This window comes from Pan paniscus, chromosome 6 (genome assembly GCF_029289425.2).
Source record: "Pan paniscus chromosome 6, NHGRI_mPanPan1-v2.0_pri, whole genome shotgun sequence".
In the NCBI taxonomy this organism is placed as follows: Eukaryota; Metazoa; Chordata; class Mammalia; order Primates; family Hominidae; genus Pan; species Pan paniscus.
Window position 1 is genome coordinate 186,162,555 of NC_073255.2, and position 22,474 is coordinate 186,185,028.

General features: G+C 49.8%; 1 protein-coding gene and 2 non-coding genes across 3 annotated transcripts in view; 1 reads left to right on the forward strand and 2 right to left on the reverse strand.

Moving 5' to 3' along the window:
- LOC103786425 (zinc finger protein 746) overlaps positions 1–22,474 on the reverse strand; it is a 134,864-nt gene that overhangs the window by 26,941 nt on the left and 85,449 nt on the right. Inside the window, 3 exon segments of the mRNA XM_063606137.1 lie at positions 13,578–13,691; positions 14,695–14,821; positions 14,909–15,208. Coding sequence (XP_063462207.1) covers positions 13,578–13,691; positions 14,695–14,821; positions 14,909–15,208 — 541 coding nt within the window.
- TRNAC-GCA (transfer RNA cysteine (anticodon GCA)) lies at positions 2,359–2,430 on the forward strand. The gene has a single exon. It is a non-coding gene; the product is annotated as a tRNA-Cys (tRNA).
- Positions 6,712–6,783, reverse strand: TRNAC-GCA (transfer RNA cysteine (anticodon GCA)). Its single transcript has one exon. It is a non-coding gene; the product is annotated as a tRNA-Cys (tRNA).

Sequence of the window (22,474 nt, forward strand, 5' to 3'; positions counted from 1 at the left end):
TCCTGTATCCCCATTACTGTTTCAGCTCCTCTACCCAAGCCCAGCCCTCCAGCTACTCTATAAACAGTCTTCTTCCACCTTAACCTTGCCCTGCAAGTCTGCCTTTTTATGCCTCCTTGTACATTTGAAGGCCAGCTTTCCCCTAAAGCCATCCCTCCCCTTCAACTCCCAGAACAGAGGGTGGGGTCACCTTCTCAGTCACATTCTCCATGTTGCCCCCAAGCCCCAGCTCCTCCGCCATCCCTCCCTGCTTCCCTCTCTCAAAGACATCTCCTTCCACCACTCTCTCACCATTCATGTCTTCTCTGATATTTTACACTCCAGGAACATTGGACATTTTTAGAACCAGACTAACAATCCTATTTTCCTCACCGCCCTCTCCTTTTGTCCTCAGGAATGTCAAACACCACGACAGAATAACAATCCTATTTTCCTCACCACCTTCTCCTTTTGTCCCCAGGAATGTCAAACACCATGACAATGTGCTTCCAATGCTAAGGACTTCCAGTGCTAAGAGATTTCCATCTTCACGGCTCTACAAATGTTCACAAACTCTACTCACTGCAGCTCTCAAGGTGTGTGGTGAGACAGAGATTCAGCATTTTCCACCAGTGTCTTCTACCCTGCTTCTTGGTTATCAGCTGGGCACATGGCTTCCCCAAAGGAAAACTGCATTTCCCAGACCCTCTTGGAGCTGTGAGGCCACAGGCATAAGGCTGGTCAATGAGATGCAGGTGAAAGTGATGGATGTCCTTACAGGAAAGACTTGTCTTTTCCATCTTCCTGCTGCCTGGGAGGTCGATGAGATGCTAATGTGGGTGATGTCATGCTGGAATGAAAGCCAAGCTGGCCAGACAGCCAGAAAGAAGAACTTGAGTTCTTGACCCTATGGAAAGCCATGCCTGGACCACCTAACTGTGGACTTTTAAGTGGCAGATAAGGAAGCTTCTGGTTTGTTTGCTGCTTCTGGTTTTACTTTAATCGTTCAGTATTCATAGCCAAATGTGATCATTGCTCAAACTATTCTCTTTCAAGATCTTAGAATCAGAAAGTACTTTAATGACACCACTTCTGATGTTTACCTGTTCTCCTTACTGTGCCTCTCTGCTAATAAGCAATAATTCTATTCCTTTCTAATTCACCTTTTCTCCGTTTCCCACCATGCCTGGTTCACGCTTTGCCCTTCTTCCCAAGTAATGATTCCCACCCTACCTCCTTTATTCTCTTTGGATGACCTGTTTTCTACCTGACCGAGAAGACCAAGATATAGAGTTCCCTCAGCATCCTCTGCTTCTCTGCATCTTCACCTTCTCCTCAACCCCTCCAGAGTAAGAGACAAAGCCTGGTTTTAACCAATTCCCTGCCAATGGATATTTTGATCGTCTCCAGTGTTTGCTGTGAGGAATTAAAAAACCGCTATCATGAATCTCCACATACATGTGTCTTCATGCAATTATAGGAATATTTTTGAAGGATAAATTACTACAAGTGATACTCTGTAGAGAATCATCTTTTCTATGTTTTCTTTTTTTTTTTTTGTTTTTATTTTAGGTTCAGGGGTACATATGCAGGTTTGTCATATAGGTAAGCTCATGTCATGTAGGCTTGGTGTACAGATTATTTCATCAGCCACGTACTATGCATATGTATTTTTTCTGATCTTCTCTCCTTCCACCATCCACCCTCAAGTAGGTGCCAGTGTGTGGCATTCCCCTCTCTGTGTCCATGTGTTCTCATCATTTAGTTCCCACTTATAAGTGAGAACATGCATTATTTGATTTTCTGTTCTTGTGTTAGTGGCTAAGGCTAACGCCCTACAGGTCCATCCATGTTGCTCCAAAGGAAATGATCTCATTCTTTTTTATGGCTGCATAGTATTCCACAGTGAATATGTGCCACATTTTTAAAAGACTAAGTATTATTTTCTGAGTATTTTTTTTTTTAACAAAAGCAATTTGCTTTTCCCTTGACAAATTATCATGAACAGTATTCTACGTCAAATACAAGTTTCCAGACACAGGCTCTGGTTTCCTTTCAGTGCTGGAGAGGGTGGTGTCACCTAGTTAGAGTTCCATCCCCAGCCTAGCACACCTCACATGATGCTCAACAATTGCTACTGTCTAAGAGAATTATCTGGATGACTTGAAGGGTCTCTCCATTTATAAAGCTCAACAAGGCCACCAGGGTGTCCTTAACCAGGTACACACAAAAGTGATGGAGAAAGAAGTATCAGTGACAGGAGGGAGGCCAGAATTCAGAGAAACAACCGGCGTAGACATCCAAGCCGGCAGAGCTTGGTCTTGCTCTTGCTGTGCTGACACATGAAAAGGGTGTTAATTACACTGTCTACCTATGACTGGGGGTATAGCTCAGGGGTAGAGCATTTGACTGCAGATCAAGAGGTCTCTGGTTCAAATCCAGGTGCCCCCTACACTGTTCTACTTTTTAATCACCAAAGTGGGTCCTGGGTCATAAGCTCCACCCAATCCACCCACTTGGGGAAAAATGACACAGCCTATCTAATCTCTGACCCACAGCATCTCTGAAGTGCAGACTCAATAGCCCTCAGGTGATTTCATGGGTTTTAAAGTTTGTAAGGCACATCTGTCTCCTGCAGCCCTCTGGATACCACCCCAGGACTTTTGCAGAGTTCTCCAGAATCTCCCCAGGCACATCCATGTGATCCCCAAGAGAGGGCTGGGCCATGTCTCTAAGTCCTGCTGTATTCTCCACAGCACCCAGCTTCCACTGTGGCACAGGAGAACCTGAACCAGCCACAGTCTCATGCCCGCCTCCAATGGGTATGAGAAATCTAATGAGCTTAGATTTCTAAGTGTGCTGCACCCTGGACTTTGGCTCTGGGCCTTCAGGTTCTGGATTTCCCATCTGGGGCTGCTGCAGACTCACACCCTGGCCTACCCAGACCAAGGACTGGGGAAAAGCAGGATTCTGGGAGGCTCTGTGAGACTGTGGGCAAGGAGCGAGATGATAGAGGAAGTCAGCTGGGACTACCCAGAGGACTGACCTGATCCCATCAACCTCTTCTCTCTCCTCCATGCAGACAGATACAGATCACGGGCTCCAGCAAGGGAAAGGAAGCTGGAGTCAGATTCCAAAATCAGTAAATAAAAATAAGAATCTGTAAAGGGCACCCTGATTGGAACCTTTTGGTCTGTCCTCTAAGGCTCATCTCATTATTATGTGATGAAAACCTTGCAGTCTGTAGCCTTTTGGGTGAGAGGAGCACACCATGGGTAGTAACTGTGGTCTCTCGAGCCCCCTCTGATGGTGGTGGTAGCTGAACAAAGCAAGATGCAGGATGTGGTCTTTTCTGGAATATTCTGATGTTCCCCAAAATACCAAACCTCCAGGAGCTTCACAGATGCAGCAGAGCCACCAATAATCCCAAATTATGTGGATATTTCCCACTCCTCAGTGCAGTTTCCAGGCAAATGGCTGAAGGGGCTATTATGGGAAATCTGGCAGGAGGATTCACTGTCCATGACTGGGTATTTTGGCAGAGTACTTTTCTCAAGCTTGGCTTTCTCGTCATCAGGGGAGGCAGGTTCTTTGAGCAGATTCAGACCTGAGGAATGGGTCAGAGGCCAGGAACCTCCATTGTGCCGGCTATGGTGGTAGTTCAGGTCTACACGTCTAGGGGACCATGATGGGCTCCCCACTGTCAGGCCTAGAATCCTCCCACTGATGAGTCACAGCCAAGACCTGTGTGGCAGAGACCATGGAATAACATTCTGTGGTAAAGTGTCCACTGCTTGGCCTCTGACACCCTAGGATCCTCCTAGCCCCACTGAAATCAGGAGCTTCCTTTCCGCTATCATCACTCCCACCAGCATTTTTGTCTACAGAGAACAGCTACCAGGATTCTTTTCATGAATGTAGAAGCTCCACACACCTAGGTATTTTTCAAGCCAGGGCAAGTCACGTGTGATAAATCCACTCCAGCTTACCTACCCCCTGAAGCCAATGGATTCTTTCTACATTATAGCAAGAAATTCCTAGTATCTCAAATGCATTTAGAATTGGCCTCCTGTGGCTGGGCGCGGTGGCTCATGCCTGTAATCCCAGCACTTTGGGAGGCCGAGGCGGGCAGATCATGAGGTCAGGAGATCGAGACCATGCTGGCTAACATGGTGAAACCCCGTCTCTACTAAAATTACAAAAAATAAGCCGGGCATGGTGGCGGGCCCCTGTAGTCCCAGCTACTCGGGAGGCTGAGGCAGGAGAATGGCGTGAACCCGGGAGGCAGAGCTTGCAGTGAGCCGAGATCGCGCCACTGCACTCCAGCCTGGGAGACAGAGCGTGACTGCGTCTCAAAAAAAAAAAAAAAAAAAAAGAATTGGCCTTCTGTGAATCCAGGCTTAGGTCCACCAACTGAGCAAACAGGTTTATCCCAGCTGCTCCAGCTATGGTATCTTAAATAGAATTTTAATTGGGAACACTCCTAATAAAAAAATTCAGACTCATTTAAAGTTATACCCTTTCTACTTTATAAAGTATTCCAAGAATCTACATCCACACATGCTCTTTAAGTTTTTGCTGACAGACATTAGCCAGTTGGAAATGATTTTGGTGTGTGAGTCTTTGCCTCCCAGCAACTGGTGCCCAGGCTCAACTGAGATCTTACTCTCACTGTAAGTCAAGAGACAATGAGGATGGGGAAACCAATCTCTTGCAGTGAAAACCCTTCCATCTGGGCTGGTCGGCTTTCGCGGGAAGAAGGGGCAGGCTTGGAGATTAGGGAGAGCTGGTGATTTGGGATAAACTGAGTTTTCCAAATGCTTCCATAAACCTACCTTAAAATTCCTGAAGTTCCACTCTCTTAATCACTGACCTATTTTCAGCTGGGAGACTGGGGGAAGCTGCAGATTCCATGGACATCAAAGTTTGGTAAGCCACAGGGATCAGACTTGGCTTTCATTTTCACCTAGTTCAGTTATTCGGGGGCAGGAGATCAGAGAGTTTTGTTATACAGTCAGAAAAAGCCCTGTGTTTTCAGTCCATGGGAATGGATCATACAGGGTGACAAGTGAGCTACTTGCTTTGTTTAAACTGGTAGGACCAGTCATCCTGCCCAGAGGCCACTTATAAACTGGGACTACAAATTGGTCCTGATGGGACTGCAGGCAAAAGTTACTCAACTTTTCTACAGCCTGATATGGGCTTCTGGATTTCTATCCCCTCAAACTGCGTAGATTTTCATTACCTTCAAGTTTAATGAGGCCAGATTCCCAATCCACATTCCTTTTATGTTTCTGTAATCATTTATTATACATCCCTGGTACCAGCAAGGGCACTTTGATTAAAGAAGACATCATCTAAGGTGAGTGGAGACACAGAGGGCAATTGCTGACAGGATGGCGAGGAGCTCACGCACTTCAGAGAAGCCTGCAGAGCCAGGCTCATCAAACAGGCAGGACCTCAGCCCACCCTGGCTAGGGAGCCACCACTGCCACCACAACAGACACTAGCTGCAGCCTCTAGCCCTACTGCCATTGCCAGAGCTCTGCCATCTCCAGAATGAATTCCAAATTCACCCTGCCTCCATGTATGATTTAATCAACATTCATAGTCTTGTTTAGGGGAATATAATTGGCTAAACTGAAGCCATTACCAATTGTGCTGGTTAATTTTACATGTCAGCAGGGCACAGTGGCTCATGCCTGTAATTCCAGCAGTTTGGTAGGCTGAGGCACGTGGATCGCTTAAGCCCAGAAGTTTGAGACCAGCCTGGGCAACATGGCAGAATCCCATCTCTACAAAAAATACAAAAATTAGCTGGGCGTGGTGGTGCACACCTGTGGTCCCAGCTACTCTGGAGGTTGGGGTAGGAGGATCTCTTGAGCCCAGAAGACGAAGGTTGCAGTGAGTGGAGATAGTGCCACTGCACTCCAGCTTGGGTGACAGAGGGAGCTTCTGTCTGCCTCAACAGTTTTTTTTTTTTTTCTTTAAATGTGTCAACTTGGCTAGGCCATGGTGGCCAGATGTTTGTCCATACCAATCTGGATGTTGCTGTGAAAGTATTTTTTAGATGTGATTAACATTCAATCTATAGACTTTGACTAAAGCAGATTACCCTCCAAAATGTGAGTGGGCCTCATGCGATCAGATGAAAACCTTATGAGGAAATATCTGCTGTCCCCCAAGAAAGGAATTTTGCCTCCATGCTGTCTTCAGGCTGGAGCTGCAACCTCAACTCTTCCCTGCTTCTCCAGATTGCTGCCATGCCCTGAAGACATCACACTTGCCAGCCCCCACAATGGCATGATCCAGTTCCTAAAAATCTGTCTATGTACACACAGGTGCACACGTGCACACACACACCAGCCCCTATTGGTTCTATTTTCTCTGAGGATCCCTGATTCACACACCAACGTTCAGGGAGACAACATATCTGACCTTGTATTTTCCTTGACCAGAAACAGGATCCTGTCTTCCACCAAGACTTACACAATTGTGAATTCCCCAAATGAAGAGGGTTGAGATGTGCAAGAAAAAAATAGTTCTCCCCAGACCTGTGGACAATGACAGCCTTCAAGAAACTGGGTTTCTCTACAGCTTCTGGTGTCAGGTGAGGCTTTCTAGTGAAGACCTGACCTGCCTCCTCTCTCTCCTGCTTTGCAGAATGAATCCATGTGTTGAAGAAAGGCTAGGAATAGAACATCCTATCATGTTCAGTGAGTGAAAACAGGGAGGGGGCACCTGGATTTGAACCAGGGACCTCTTGATCTGCAGTCAAATGCTCTACCCCTGAGCTATACCCCCATTTGACTACCTGTCTCTAATAAGTACTATAAACCTGTATGGCCACATCCTGTCACCGTCATGAGATGTGTACTTGCTTTGTCATGATACACCCCCTTCCCACTCCACACCTGCCTGCCAGCTCTACTTACAACCAGCATCCTTCCTCCTCCAGTGTGTGACTGAAGGCAGGGACATTAAAATCACTGAGGTTTGCAGCCAAAACATCCTTCAGACTCGCCTAGAACAGAGGGACTCAAAAGAATTGGTTGTTCAGCAGAGCTGCTGGAGGTGAGGATGGGCTGGGCTGGGCAGGGCAGGGCAGAGCTGGGTAAAAGCAAAAGTTCTTGGGCCCCACTTGAGGACTCCTAAGCCAGACTCTCTGGGAAGGGACCTAGGGACATGTGTGCTTCTAAAAAACCTGCAACATTCTGACTCATGGTTTGGAGATACTCGTTTAATCTGTTCCCTTCCATGGTATAGATCTGGAAAAAATGACAGTAATTAAAATCATACCCAAACAAAACACACCTGATTAATGACCAAGTCAATACTAGAATCCACATTCATGATAAAGGGCCTCTTTGCACTGAACACTCTGAGGCAGGAGCTGAACTGCCTTTTCCTTTCCTCTTTTCCATTTGCTGAATCCCACAATGTGTCAGATAAAAGTAGTGACCAGAAGACAGGATCCAATCCATGGAAAAGTGGAGAAGTGGAGAATCAGAGAAATCTGTGGTCACTGGGACATGACACAGGACGGAGTGACTGCAAACACGTGGGCAGAGTGAAAGGAAGGGCCAACAAGTGACACCATCTTGAACCAGGGACTACTTGATATGCAGCCAGATGCTCTGCCCTCAAAATGTGCCCTCTCAACTGTTTAGACTTTCCTGATTGACACTGTTTCACCTATGTTCCCACGCCCAAGGATCTAATAGACATTGTAATTTCTCATCATTTTCAGTGAACCACTGGCAACTGACCTCCTTCAGACAGACCTCTATCTGGCTTTGACCTTACCCTGTCCTTCCCCATGGACCTATCAGAGGACTTCTAGAAATCTTTCCTGCCTAGAATCCTGCAGCCTCCTCCTCAGTCCCTGTGTGGGCTGAGAACAATTTGGAGAACTGCTGTTTAGAGCTGGAAGCTTCCTCTCTCCTTCTCTCCTGCTTTAGTTTTATCTTCTTTAACCTACATCCCATACTCTCTCTCCACTTCACTTTCACCCTCTGCACAGTGGGGTACTTTGGGCCCTGGCCTACATTTTTCGACTGTCTTCTCTTCTTCCCTCTCCTCACTTACTAGTCCTTCCCTTTTAAAAGGGAGACACCTTAACAGAGGGGACCCAGCCCCATGCTAGCCCCAAACCATTAGCTCAGCACAACTGGCAGAGCCAGGACCAGGCACGAAGGCTATTTGAGCTCTGAAGCTCAGGCCTCCAGTATCCTGAATTAAGACAAGGATCTCTCCCCATCAGGTTGGCAGAAATGTAATTATAGAAACTGGGCAGACATAAAGAAACAGGTTCTTCATAGCTAGCTGCTGCTAGGCGCACCTGGTGGCACTGGGGTACTTCTGGGGACAGCAATATGGCAATGGCAGAGACGAAATCAAGCAAGCCTATGATATGGTGAGGCCACCGCTGGGTCTGTCTTCTGGAGTAGCATCCCCACAGGGGCACAAAGAGACAGGCCCAAGAATGATCACTACGGTATCGCTTGTGAGTGTGAAAAATCAAAAAAAGCTTAAGTGCCAATCAGTGGAGGAATGAAAAATAAGTTACAATATAGTTGCTTCTGGAATATTAAGCATCTGTTAAAAGGAATGAACTTGATCTACATGTATCAACATGGATAGGTCTGAAATACAGAATAATGAGTGATAAATATAATGACATCTATGTAATGTTTCAAAACACAAAAATCCATGTATTGTTCACAACTACCAATGCACACAGTAGACATTTTAAAATGTGGATAGAGGGTGAGCACGGTGGCTCACGCCTGTAATCCAGCACTTTGGGGAGGCCGAGGCAGGTGGATCACGAGGTTACGAGATCAAGACCATCCTGGCTAACATGGTGAAACCCTGTCTCTAATAAAAATACAAAAAATTAGCCAGGCTTGGTGGCATGCGCCTGTAGTCTCAGGTACTCCAGAGGCTGAGGCAGGAGGATTGCTTGAACCTGGGAGGCGGAGGTTGGTGTGAGCCAAGATCGTGCCACTGCACTCTAGCCTGGGCGACAAAGAGAGACTCCGGCTCAAAAAAAAAAAAAATGTGGATAGAAAGGATAAACAGACAATTCAGGACAAGTGGCTGCCCTAGGGAGGTCTGGGAGACCTAAATGGTATCAAAAATCCATTATTTCGCGCACACACATCACACACATACACACATACATGTTTTGAATTACAAAGCATGGCATACATTCAGCAAATAGTTACTGAATTCCTACTCTATGCTCAGCAATATTCCAGGTGCCTAGAATGAATATATGAAGAAAACAGTTAAAAAGTCTTTGTACTTTGAAACTGACATTCTAATGAGGTAGACCTGACATACGATGAAATCTATAAATAGGAAATATATATATTATGTGACGCTGTCTGACACGGAAGACCCAAAGCAGGAAAGTAGGCCCGGAGTCCTGGGTGGGGAGGGCCTGCAGTGCCGATGACAGGAAAGGCCTGCAGATGGGACCTGCCTGAGGAGCACTCCCAGCAGAGGGCACTGCGAAGGTCCTGGCACAGGGTGGAGGGGACACCACCAGGGATGGTGCAGCTGGGCAGAGTGAGAGAAAAGTGGAGGAGGTGAGCCAATAGCGCGGGTCAGATGGAAAGCCAGGATTTGCGTCTAAAAGGGATTACTCTGCTGGGCTGAGACGAGACTCTGGGGGATCATGGCAGGGGCTGGCAACAACCTCAGCAAGAGACGATAAGCCTGGGTGTCAGAGTGGAGGGGACGAGGTGTGGACAGACTCTGGGCAAACCTGGCAGGGAGGGCCAGTAGGGTTTCTGGTGGAGTGGATGGGGATGTGGAGGAGGTGGTCAGAGAGGACTCCTGGGGTTTTGCCTACAAATGGAAGGATGGAGCTGCCATTTACTGGGTTGGGGAGAATGTGGGAGGAGCAGGCTATTCAGAGAAGACAGGAGCTCAGCGCTGGGAATGTTTGGGGGGAGTTTATGAGACACTGAGGTGGAGATACAGGCCAAGCAGCTAGATGTGCGGAATTTGGGGCAAAAACCCAGGTTTGAGGCACACATTCCTAGATGGTATGCGTGGCCCCAAGACCCTGGGAGATGATGGGAGTAAGGAAATGCAAGTAGAGAGGGGGTGTGAGAACCAAGGGCGCTCTAGGGCTGAGAGGCTCCACAGGGCAACAGGAACCAGCGAAGAAAGAGCAGTGAAGGTGGGTGGCAGGTGAGAGGAAAGCGAGCAACATGGCAAGTGTTACGAACAGGCCAAGTAAGAAGACAGACCATTCAACACCACGGAGGGCCCTGGTAACCAAGGCTGGAGAGGTTTTGGCGGAAGGGGTAAAAGAGTGGGAGGGAAGAGGCAAGAGACAGCAAGCACAGATGTACCCAAGGGGCTCTGCCACGAAGCGGAGCAGAGAAGCAGGCCGTGGCTGTAGGGGTAGAGGTCAAGGTAGGATTGACTGTTTTGCCCTTGAGAAGCTGGCATGGGGTGGGATGCAGCACCAGGTGGAAGTGGGGCTTTGGCTGGAGAGTCGACAGTTTAGCAGTCACAGGACTGAAGGCAGAGAAGGGGGCACAGGTGCAGGCAGATGGCATGGGGAGAGCTGTGCAAGTGAGTGGTGTATTTCTCTTTAACTAAAAAAAAGGGGGTTAAAATATAAAACCAATCTCAGCTGTGGGCCATACAGAACCAGATGAGCTAAATTTGGCCCTCAGCCACAGTTGGCCGGCCCCTAGGCTAGGGAAACACAGTGTGACTGCGTGGCAGAGCGCCCGCTGAAGTCACTGGGCGTGGATGTCACGTGACACCAGCAGCCAGTTTACCTGGTTCTCTGCACCACGTGCAGCTGTTTGGCTGCAGGTACAGAACACTGATGGATTTCACCAGGTGGATACAATGAACAAAACAAGGGCAAGGGCACTGGGGCTGTGTGCAAAGGGAGACCACAATGGTGGGCATGGAGGGAAATGAGGAGAGAGGGGCAGCGAAAAGGCAGCAAGATCGATGGCTTGCAGGTCTTGAAAGACTGGAAACTGCTGGAATCAGGACACCAGAGAGGGAATTGAAGGGACAGCAGGAGGCGGTTGGGGAGTGGTGTGCTGGAGATGGAGATGGTGGTTGTGGTGCAGTCACTGTCATCATAGTCATGGATGGCCGTGGGATGGGTGGAGGGGGCACAGGACCATCCACAAGAAGGCTGCCATGGCCAAGACTGAGGGCTGGAAGAGTGATGAGAAGAGAGGGAAGGTCTGCAGAAGCAGCAAAAAAGACGAGGCCTGAGACCCAAAGGCAGGGTCTCTACAGAGGGAGTGAGGCTGGCAGAGACGCAATCATGAGAGGCGAGGACCCTGTCCCTGGTGGGCCTGGGCTCAGATGGAGGCAGGGAAGAGGATGACAAGCACTCAGAGGGCTGCAGTCCCCTGGAGCTCAGTCCAAGCAGGGAACACTCAGGACCTGGCGGGTCTGCTGAGCCCTGAGTCCCACAAGGCTCAGTGGAGGGATGTGCAGGAGGTGAGGAGAAGGGGAGGTGAGGTCTCACAAGGGGATGGGTCAGGCCAAATGTGGCAAGGGATGAGCCATGATTCCCGGCTCCTTGGAAAAACAGGACAGGGATAAAGGCTACACAGGATCCCTGCCGACAGGCTCAGGACGGACAGTGGAGTTTGTGTCTACTCATCTTGTCTACTGGTGGGTAGAGGCCACGGATGCTGCTGAACATCATACGGTGCAGCTAGAGAGTGTTACAGGGTCTTACCAGCAACCAGCGTATTTCCAGCCCCTCTTTACTCTCATTGAATGATGCCGTGGAAGTGAGAGTAGCCTCCACATACGGTGTAAATACAACGAAACCCACCCACCCAGAACCTCCCACCCAGGCTAAGAAGCTGGACGCGCATGGGTTGTAACCCTCTTTTCCAGCCCAAAAGTATCTGTCCTCAGCCATCTTTACGTCCTCTAGCGCTTAGCACTGTCCTTGATACCTAGAAGATTCTCAAAAATGCATCTGTAGAACTAAACTGTCAATGTCCTGATGACGGCTGGCAAAGCGGCCAGCCCGGAACATGCTTCTGCCCTTAGGAAAGTGCAAATCTGACTGAGATGAGATGACGAACATGGGGGATGCATTTAATTTCACACAAGTGGCGCACAGGAGGGCCTCTGCGGAACACCACCTTTCTCAGTGTCAGACGAAAGGGAAAACCAAAGCAGGTGGGACGGTCAAGGGCGGGTCTTCTGGAGGAATCAGGGGTCGAGCCTTGCAGAGATGTGGTCTCTGTGGTCAAATGACCAGCAGGTCTCCAATTCAGAAATGTGGTTTTTCTCCTGTGTCCACCTGTCCTTCCCTTAACTTTCAAAGGTGCTGACTGGCTCCAGGGAAATCTGAGACACTGATATCTGGTAACCAGATTCACCTTAAATAAATGTATGCCTCTAATCATACTGAACCATAAGGCTGACCAATGGGTTTATGTTCTACAACTGCTACTGGCTTAAATTAAGGTTGAGTTTGGACGCGGTGGCTCATATCTGCAATCCCAGCACTTTGGGTGGCCGAGGCGGGCAGATGGCCTAAGGTCAGGAGTTCAAGACCTGCCTGGCTAACATCGGGGGTGAAACCCTCTCTCTACAAAAATACAAAAATTAGCTGGGCACGATGGCAGGTACTCGTAATCCCAGCTACTCGGGAAGCTGAGGCAGGAGAAATGCTTGAACCCAGGAGGCGGAGGTTGCCAGTGAGCTGAGATCGTGCCACTGCACTCCAGCCTGGGTGACAGAGCAAGATTCCGTCTCAAAAATAAATAAATGAATAAATAAATAGACACTGGTTCTCGGAAGCAAGACGGACTCTTTGCAAAGCTTTGAATTAATTTTGTTTTCAATACACAGCTGCCCCTTGAACAACACGGGTTTGAACTATGCAGGCCCACTTATAAGTGAATTTCCTTCTGCCTCTGTCACCCCTGAGACAGTAGGACCAACCCCTCCTCTTCCTCCTCAGTCTACTCAATCTGAAGATGACAGTGAGGATGATGACCTTTATGATGACCCACTTCCACTTAATGAGTAGTAAATATATTTTCTTTTCCTTATGATTTTCCCAATAACATTTTTTCTCTAGCTTACTATAAGTATACAATACATAACATATAGAGCATACAAAATATGTGTTATTCCCTGTTCATAGTATCAAGGCTTCTGGTCAATAGGAGACTATCCGTTAACTTTTTGGAGAGTCAAAAGTTAGACGTAGATCTTCAGCTGCGTGGGATTGGGGGCTGGCGCCCCTGGCCCCTGTGTTGTTCAAGGGTCCACTATGCTCCTGCCTTCCCTCTCAGTGTCCTCCTCTCCCTCCCCTCAACCTGTGCCCTGCCTTTGTCTCTTCCTAAAAGATTAGGTTTGCCACCTGTTTCCCTGATAGAAAGTGTTCGTTTCTGGAGCATTAGCTGACTAAGTTAGAGATTAAAACTCAACTATAAAAAATTCAAGACATAAAACCTGTAAGTTTCATGTTTCTCCTCGACTGTCTCTGGAAAGATCACACCCTTCCTGGCCTTTCCGTCTCTGTTTCCCACACAATACCTGATGCCTCCTGGCCTTCTCCCAGCCCTTACCTGGACTGGGGTCCACAGGAACATCTGGAATCTTGGGGTCAGGGCGGCACCAGTTGCAGGGCTCCTTCCCTTGTTCAATCTGGGAGAGGACCACGGACTTGGAGATGGCGTAGTCTGAGGAAAGACAGAAGGTTAGTTTTTGTCACGTTCCAGTCAGAGCTGAGGACAGTCAGCCCTGAAAACCAACAATGGTCTAGAAACGAAATCTCCTGATTGTCTCCTGAGAGCAGTAGCTCTCAACCACAGGCAATTTTGCTCCCCGGGGACATTTGGCAAAGTCTGGAGACAATTCTGGTTGTCGTGCTCAGGGCTGGGGGAGAGGTGACTGGCATCTGGAGATGCCCTGAGAGGCCAGGGCTGCTGCTCAACATCCTACGATGCAGAGGATGCCCCCGACACACAGAATCACCTGGTCCCAAATGTCCACAGTGCCGGGATAAAGAAACTGCCACAGAGCGTGCACGTTAAACGGCAGTGCACTTGTGCTGACGAAACAACCTCACGTCTGCACCTGCTCCTGCCCTCTCTAACAGGTCTCACTGGCCTTGGCTCCAGGATCACGCAGAAACCATCAGGAAGAGGAAATCAGCCCGGGAAGAAACAGAGTCCAGGCCCTTCCTGGGCAGGATCAAACAAGGAGAGCAGCAGTAGCCCAAGAAAATGAGGGAAGTAAAGTTTTGAGGCATGAAGAAAATGTCAGCTGTAAGCAGCACCACTGGCCCATGTTCTCCACTGACCTTAAAGCATGTTGCCGTAAGGGCCACATGTATCTGTAGAAGAAGGCTGAATTAGAAAGTCTTTCTCAAATGTGAGTCAATTACTTACTGGATCTGAGAACAGGGGTCCTCCCCGCTCCAAGTAAGCACCAATAGAAAGGTCCATACCCTGGACCTGTGTAGGAGAGAAGCCACCACCTTTCCCAGCTTGGCATTCTGGGGCCCTGCACACAGGGCGAAGGGAGCTTTTAACTCCATCACCCAGGGCTCATCTTTCACAGGAGGTAACAACTCTCAAGGTCAACGCTTCTGGTGATTTACATATCACTGTCATGAAAACAACCACGTGGAGAGAGAAGTACACGGACTTCCAAAATCCAATAATGAGTGTCAGGCCTTACCCAAAGAGACCAGCATCTCGCAGTTGCCCCTCATCATGTGCTTGCAGAGCTCCTTCTGCCAGTCCTCCAGCTTGCCCCACACTTGCTCAGAGAACTACACAGCCACATCATCAAATGTCATAGGCACCTGAAACCACAAGCGTCACACTCGCTCACCCACACGCTCACAGGCTTGGCCCGCGGCCTCCCCAACCCCAGGGCGCCCCAGGGCTACCTTAGGGGACTCCCCCTTGCTGCCCGGGGGCAGCCGCAGGATCCAGAAGTTCCTGTTGCGCAGCAGGTTCTCCACGTTCTCCAGCCGCCTCTGCAGCAGCCCGTACTCCTGCAGCAGGGTCCCCAGCACGGCCCACTTGCCCTCCAGCTGGTTCCCGAACTCCACGGCTGTCTTCTCGCAATCAGCCAGCTTCTTCTCGGCCATCCCGGTTCGACCTTCTAGGGAAAGCAGGCGAGCAGCCTGCGATTCAATCTTCCTCTCCATGGCCTGAATCGTGGCTGCCATCGTCCACGGAGAAATCTTTCAGAAACAAAAGAGAAACTGGCATGACTCATTCCATCCACTGTCTTCATTGAGCCCCTCTCTCCCTAGGCACGGGGGAGTTGGGCTGGGAGTCCATATGTGTGGACAAGTGGGGCTATCCTATACCACATGCCAGATCTCAGGTTGGCCATCACCTGCTTGGGTATGTTAGGTCTATGTCTGGGTGGGTGCCTTTACTCCAGGCCTCTGCAGCACAATGCAGACCCTTATCACGGTGCTTATCACCCTACACAGTAATTTCCTACCCACGCCTACACTGTGGGCTCCCTGAACATGGTATTGCATCTTTTCACACCACGGTCCTTGACACATGCCTGGCACTCAGTGCAATTTTGCTACGTATACTGTGACTTAGCATTGCTCGGTATTTTAGTGGGGAAATGGTAAACTGCAGATTTACTAGAGCCCAGCCTGCACCTCCCCTCATGATTACACAGGAACTGTCTATTGACGATGACGCAGCAAAAAAAAAAAAAACAAAAAAACCACAGCTCGTTCACTGAAACGGCACAAACAAGAGTACTGCTCATTTTTTTTTAAAGCATCTTATGTCCCCTTTTAATAAACATAAAAATCTAATGGCCAGTTCCTCTTCCCCCAGGACAGTCTCATTTTGTCCCCTTCCCATCTGCCCCTCCCCACAAGCTAAAATCCCCATGACTGCAAATCTCCATCAGTCCAGAGTTTTTTGACACTGCATGAGCCCTACAAGATTCTTTCTCTTTCCCAATTCCCACCTCCTCAAGGTAAAAATGATGGCTTCAATCATTTTTGTAGCTGTACTAGGAGTGGTGACATACAGTCTGGTGAGGAAAATGGACATATGCCACAAACTTACACTTATACATGGGCAAAAACCATCTTAATTCGAGATGAGGGGCTTCCCTGTCCTTGGAAACATTCACATGGTGTATCAGTGACTGGCAGCTGGGGACAAGGAAGAATGAGCACATTTTGCCTTGGGTAGGGAGCTGGACTATTTGAGCCACCCACATCTGAATGTGGGACCTATAGGGCAGAGAGAAGCTCCTGGTATCCATGCCCAAGGATCGACGCCTCCTTACAACATTCTGCAAAATAATTCCTCAACAAAAGGTTGGTGATTGTTTGCAAAATGAAGAAGTAGCTACTAGAAACCAGTGTGGATTCACTCAGGGAAAGTCACTGAGAACTACAATGTGAATAGATACCTCAAAAAATAGAGACAAAAGGAGAGTTTGAGCAGAAGCAGAAAAAAACTTGTCCAGGACAGTACTCAAGGGCCTGTCTGGCTGTTTGGAGGGAAACAGGACCCAAAGAAGGTAGGACTCTAAAAGGTCTTCAAGGCTGGGAGGTTCTGGACAAGCTGAACTGTTTCTAGGCGAAAACCCCAATGTGGATGGCGAGTCTTGCTCTCAAGGAGTAGGTGGTCCTACAAGTACCTGGGTGGGCCCGCTTGGTTCTGGGTTTGAGTCTGCCCTCCACCTAAGGCCACTGTTCCCTCACCTCTCCTTTCTTAGATCAATCCCTGCCACGTGAAGTTGAACGCCAAGAGTTTACTCCAGAAGCTTCCTTTCAACTGGTCACCAGCTCCCCATCCACTGAAATCCTACCCATCCTCCACGTGCATTATTACAGTCTTTGTGTGGCATGAAAGGGACCTCTGCATAAACTACTTTATTAAGAAAATATTAGTCTTTTACTCGTGGATAATAAAGCACATGGTTTTCTCACAATTCTGATGGGGCCAGGAAACCCTGTGTAAGGCCTTCACACTATGCGGTGGGAGGTGGCGACTGCGCTGCTCACTCCAGCCCAGCTTCTTACTGACAAGTGGCTGGAATATGTGGGGCTGTCCTTGGACTCCTGCCGGGAAGCCGAAACTCTTTGCTTGAGAGGAGCTGATGGTAAGAGGAGCCCGATCCCTCAGGAGCCCGATCCCTCACTGGCCGCCCACCCGCAGGATGAAGTCCTGGCATGCAAGCCCCTTCCTAGTCTCTCTCTGCAGACTCCTTTCCCACTGCCTCCAAACCAAAACCATCTTCTCCAGGCTCATGGACTCCTTTCTGTGCCTGCACACACCCTGCACTGTCCCGTCTCTCTGCGCCTTTGCCCAGGCACTCCTCCCTCCCTGAAAGCACCACCGGTCTAGCTGGGCGGGAAATCCTAGCCGTCCCTAAAAGCCCGGCTCAAATCACAGAGGCGCAGAGCATCAGGCCAGGAGGGGTGGACAGCGGTACCAGGCGGCCCCCTGACACTCCTTCCCCCGGAGCCCACCGCCAGCTTCCACCTGGGCGCCAACACTCACCCCTTCCTATTTTGCACAATTATTGCCCGCGTACCTGTCTGCTTGGTCCTTGAACACACAGCCACTGTGTGTCTTTTCACACTTCCAGGTGTGCAAGCCTGGGCAAGTTAACTTCTCTAAGCCCCAGGTTTTTCTTTTGCATGACAGAGATAACACCAGTACCCATCCCACAGGCTTGCTGTGAGGACAGAAGGACAGACTAAGGCCTCAACAGGGCTTGGTGCAGTACCTGGCTCTATATTCCCTTCCGCGCCGACCCTGGGGAGCTGGGCACGTAAGGGGTGTCGGTATACGCGGATTCGAAGCCTCACAACTCCCAGGTACCACTAAGCCGCTGGGGGGAGCTGGGGGAGGGACCCACAGGCCGAGCGCCAAGCAGAGAAAAGAGCCTCGGGTGGGGGGACGCAGATGTAGGGTTCAGCGGCTGGGGCGGGGGCAGGAAGCCCCGGAGGGGCCAAGGAACTTGGCGTGGGGCGGCCCGGGGCGGGGACAACCGTTCCGCCAGCGCTCGGGCTCGGCCCGGAGTGGGGGGCCCGGCTGGCAAGCGCAGTAGGCCCCGGCAGACCCCGCGGCCCTGTTCCCCGGAGCCCCAGGCGCGGTAGTACGGCTCGGCTCCCGCAGCCCCCGTGTGCCGGGCCCGGGTCGCCCGGGGAATCCAGGCCGCGAGTTCGTGCGCGCGCTGGTCGCCCTTACCGGAGCTGCGGCCGCCTCCTCCATGGCCCTGCGCTGTCCCCCACGGCCCAGATACAGTCGTCGCCGCTGCTGCGCGCGGCCCCACGCAGGGCCCGCCTCCCAGTGCTCTCCGCAGGCGGCGCCCGCCTAGCCCTGTCTCTGCCGCCGCTGCTCCCTGACTGCCCCTGCCCGGCGCCGCCCGCAGTTGCGTCAACGCCTTTAGCGCCCGGCCGGTCCGCACTGTATCCTGGGAGCCGGCGCGGCCGACGAAGGCACATGAGGCTTCCTGGAGGCAGGCAGCCGCACAGCCCCACCTGCAGCTCCGGAGGCGAACTGCAGGCGCGACCCCGCCTGGCCCGCGCCCCGGAGCTGACCCCGCGACCCCTGGCCGACCCCTCGCCCCTTCCCCGACTGCCGAGTGTGCGCGCGCAGTCACTGCGCTGGCCCCGCGACCCAGGCCGAGGGACTCGGTTACCAAAAGAGTCCCCCTCATAAGACCCGCCTGGCCGCGCCCGCGGGCGAGCAGGGGCTTCCAGGCAGGGCCCTCCCCGGTGACCGCGGGCAGTGTGGCCCCCTCGCCCAGCTGGGCCCCGGCGCGGCCGAACAGGCACTTCTGCCGCCCGAGGTCCTGGGCCTGGAGGTTTGGGCTGTTTTCGGGGGGCAGCTGTAACTCATCCCCATCTGTGTTTGAAGTGGAATAAATACTTCGAACAATAGGAATATACCAGTAGATGCCACTTAGCATTTTCTACCATGTGTTTATTACAGTAAATATTTTTTAATGGCATGAGCAATGGAACGCAATACCATCATTGAACATTATTTTGGGGAAGAACTTGGTATGGACAGATGTTCATGATATTTTAAGAGAAAAAGCCTGTCCAGAACGATCCTGTCTTTGTTTTAAAATTAACACTTTAAAACAATATATGACATCATATGTAGCATTATATACCGTGTATATGTGTATCTATAGTTTTGAAAGTTTGGAAGCATACAAATGTCAACATAGACTAAGTAGTTTTCTTTAATAGAGCACAGGCCGTTTTTACGCATTTAATTTTTCCAATTCATGTTTTTATTTTTCAATAACAAGGATAGTATTTTTAAACAAGGAGAGAAAAATAAACATTTAAAAGTCCTTAAGAGGCTGGGGATGGAGGGCGCCTTGGACGGGGGCCCCCACCTGGTTACAGAGGCGCATTGCCTTTCAGATTCCTGGGCTGAGTGGGGCTCTTTCCAGCTGGGGAACCTGCGACATGTGATGCGGGGTCTATGGGGCTTGCCAGGCCTAGGGACCGGGATCTGAACATTCTCCCCTAGTTTCTCTTCATCAGCGTGGGCTGTACGTTCAGTGTATAAAAATGGAATTGCCCCAGGAGTCGTGTGGGGGAAGACTTTACTCATAGTGTTGCCGATGCTCCTGCGTCCGACTTGCTTCTTTGGGTCACAGGCACAACCTAGCTATTCTCTGATGCCTCTCATCTCTGGGCGATTGTCCCTCAAATGAGGGGGTTTAGAGATTTCCTGCCTGGAGCCCTTGGCATCATTTTGTCTTTTGGAGTAAATCCGACAAAGGGTAAAATCACCCTACTCACCCCGTGAGCTGTAGGAGAATGTCCCTGGACCTGCCCCAGGTTTTTCCTGTTTTTTTTTTTCCCTTCAGCTCTTCCACGTGATTCCTTCCCCTCTCAAGTAACACATCTCCTCTCCTAGGGGTGGACTCGTGTTTTATGGGTCTGCAGCTTGTGTAATCAGGAAGAACATTATTAAGAAAAAGCCTCATAAAATTACAAATTTAGAAGGAGGCACAGAGCTGGTGCAGAGAAGGCACTCTGAAGCTTCCTTAGCTTCACTGTAATGTCCTGGATTAAAAAAAAAAAAAAAGCCAGCAGGGACATCAAACATACCCAAGCCTTGTCTAGGCTGGGACATGTGCACCACGGAGATTGTAGGGGGAACTGGGAATCAGGAGACCTGTCAGTTCTGTCATTAACCAGTCGAGATCCTTGGGCAAGTCAGTCAGCCCTTGCCTCACATGTAAAGTGAGGAGATTGGAGTAGATCATTCTGCAAATGTCCCTGAGTCCAGCCTTCCTTTCACCACTTGATACGGGACCCAGTAGAAGACCACTGCTTCCTCTCTCACTGTGGCCTTTTTGCGGGTCACCCTGCATGATAATTTACCTCTATTATCAAGACAACAATGTGTTGGCAAGTCCCTGCCATGTTGCCTGGAAGAGCTACTCCCGGATTACCTTGGAAAAGGGCCTTATTCCTGTTTGAGGAGACAGAGGTGTTATCTCCATGGCAATATGGCCCCTAGGGGAACTAGTGCTTTCATGGTGTGTCCCATGGTGTGTCCTGGAGGATGTGAGCAGTGGGGCAAAGTGCGGTCTGGACTTAAGTGACCATCTGTGTGTCCCTTGAAGGAATTTAACATCATAGAAATCACTGTGGAATTCAGTGTTTCCCAGGTCCTCGGACCAGAAGTGGAGAGGAGTGGCTGGCTTTGCTGCCTTCTGAGAAGGTTGCCAGGGCTACAAGGCAAAAGGCCTGTGGGTAAAGGAGAAAATTCCAGTAGAAGGAAAAGACAGTTCACAGGAAGGGACAGTTTACCAGCTCCTGTGACAAGAGAAGAGGCGGGGCCTTGGCACAGCTGAGGAGGTGAAAACGAGCTAACCCAAGTGTTACTCCACGTGTTCCTTCTAAGAGGGACAGGGCTCTGCTTGCCATCGGAAAGGTCACGTGGGAGGCTGGACGCAGTGGCTCATCCCAGAGCTTTGGGAGGCCAAGGCAGGAGGATCGCTTGAGGCTCCGAGTTTCAGACCAGCCTGGGCAACATAGTGAGACGTCTGCTCTACAAAAAAATTAAAATAAAAAGTATTAACTGGGTATGGTGGCACACACCTGTGGTCCCAGTTAGTTGAGAGGCTGAGGCGGGAGAATTGCTTGAGCCCAAGAGTTGGAGGCTGCAGTGAGCTATAATTGTTTCACTGCACTCCAGCCTGGGTAACAGTAGAATACCCTGCCGCTTAAAAAACAATGAAAGAGTCAAGTGGGGTTGTTCTCCTGCAACATTTTTTGGTCCTTGAAACTAGGTTAACATTGGTCCTTTTAAGGCTTTTGGGGATTCCAAAATCTACTCAGCTACCACCTTCTCACTATTTCTTGGAGTTGCTCCTTCTCCATCATTCTCCATGTATAACTGAAGAAGTAGAGCTGGAAGAATCATCTTTTGTCCTAGATTGCAGTTGTGTTGAAAGTGCCCTGAATGGAATACTGGGCCAGGAGAGCCAGACGCAACTCTGTCATTAAGTGTGTTAGAAAAGACACCTCAGTCACATGGAGTTTCTTTTGTAGGTGCCCACCATGACAGGCACTAGAGGTTGACTCTGAAGGTCATTCTAGCAGTGCTTTTCCACGCTGCTGCCCCAACCCAGGGACTCAAGGCAGGGAAGACACAGGATCCGGGGTACCTGAGGAGGAGAGACTGCCTCTTGTTATGCACAAGGTCAATGAGTTTTCACTCAGGCGGGTCTGGCAGCTCCTATGAGCTTCTATTTTGAAGTGGCAACTCATAGGTTCCTGGTAATCTGGGTATGACTATAAAAGTCAAAGATATTAACTAACCCACACAATAGCAGGATACAGTATAGCTCAGGGGTAGAGTATTGGACTGCAGATCCAACAGGAAACCAGTTCAAATACAGATAACCCCTCTGGCTTTTCAATTTTGACATTTTAAATAGGTGCCTACATTTTAACTTCTTTTCTATTAGACACTAGGGTAAAGATTTCATTTTTTCTGGAACCAGCAAATGGTGAGGGTAGAATGTGGTGGTTTTATACATTTTAGGGAGACATGAGACATCAGTCAATATGTGTAAGATGTACATTGGTTAGTTCTGGAAATGTGGGACAACTTGAGGTGAAGGCAGGACAACTGAAAGCAAGGAGGGGGCTTCCAGGTCACAGGTATATAAGAGACAAATGGTTGCATTCTTTTGAGTTTCTCATGAGCCTCTCCAAAGGAGGCAATCAGATATGCACTTATCTCAGTGAGCAGAGGGGTGACTTTGAATAAAATGGGAGGCAGCTTTGCCCTAAGCAGTTCCCAGCTTGACTTTTCCCTTCAGGTTAGTGATTTGGGGGCCCCAAGATTTATTTTCCTTTCACACTTAAGTGTACAGTACTTGAAACTGGACCTGGGGCTGGGTGCGGTGGCTCACACCTGTAATCCCAGCACTTTGGGAAGCCAAGGTGGGCGGATCACGAGGTCAA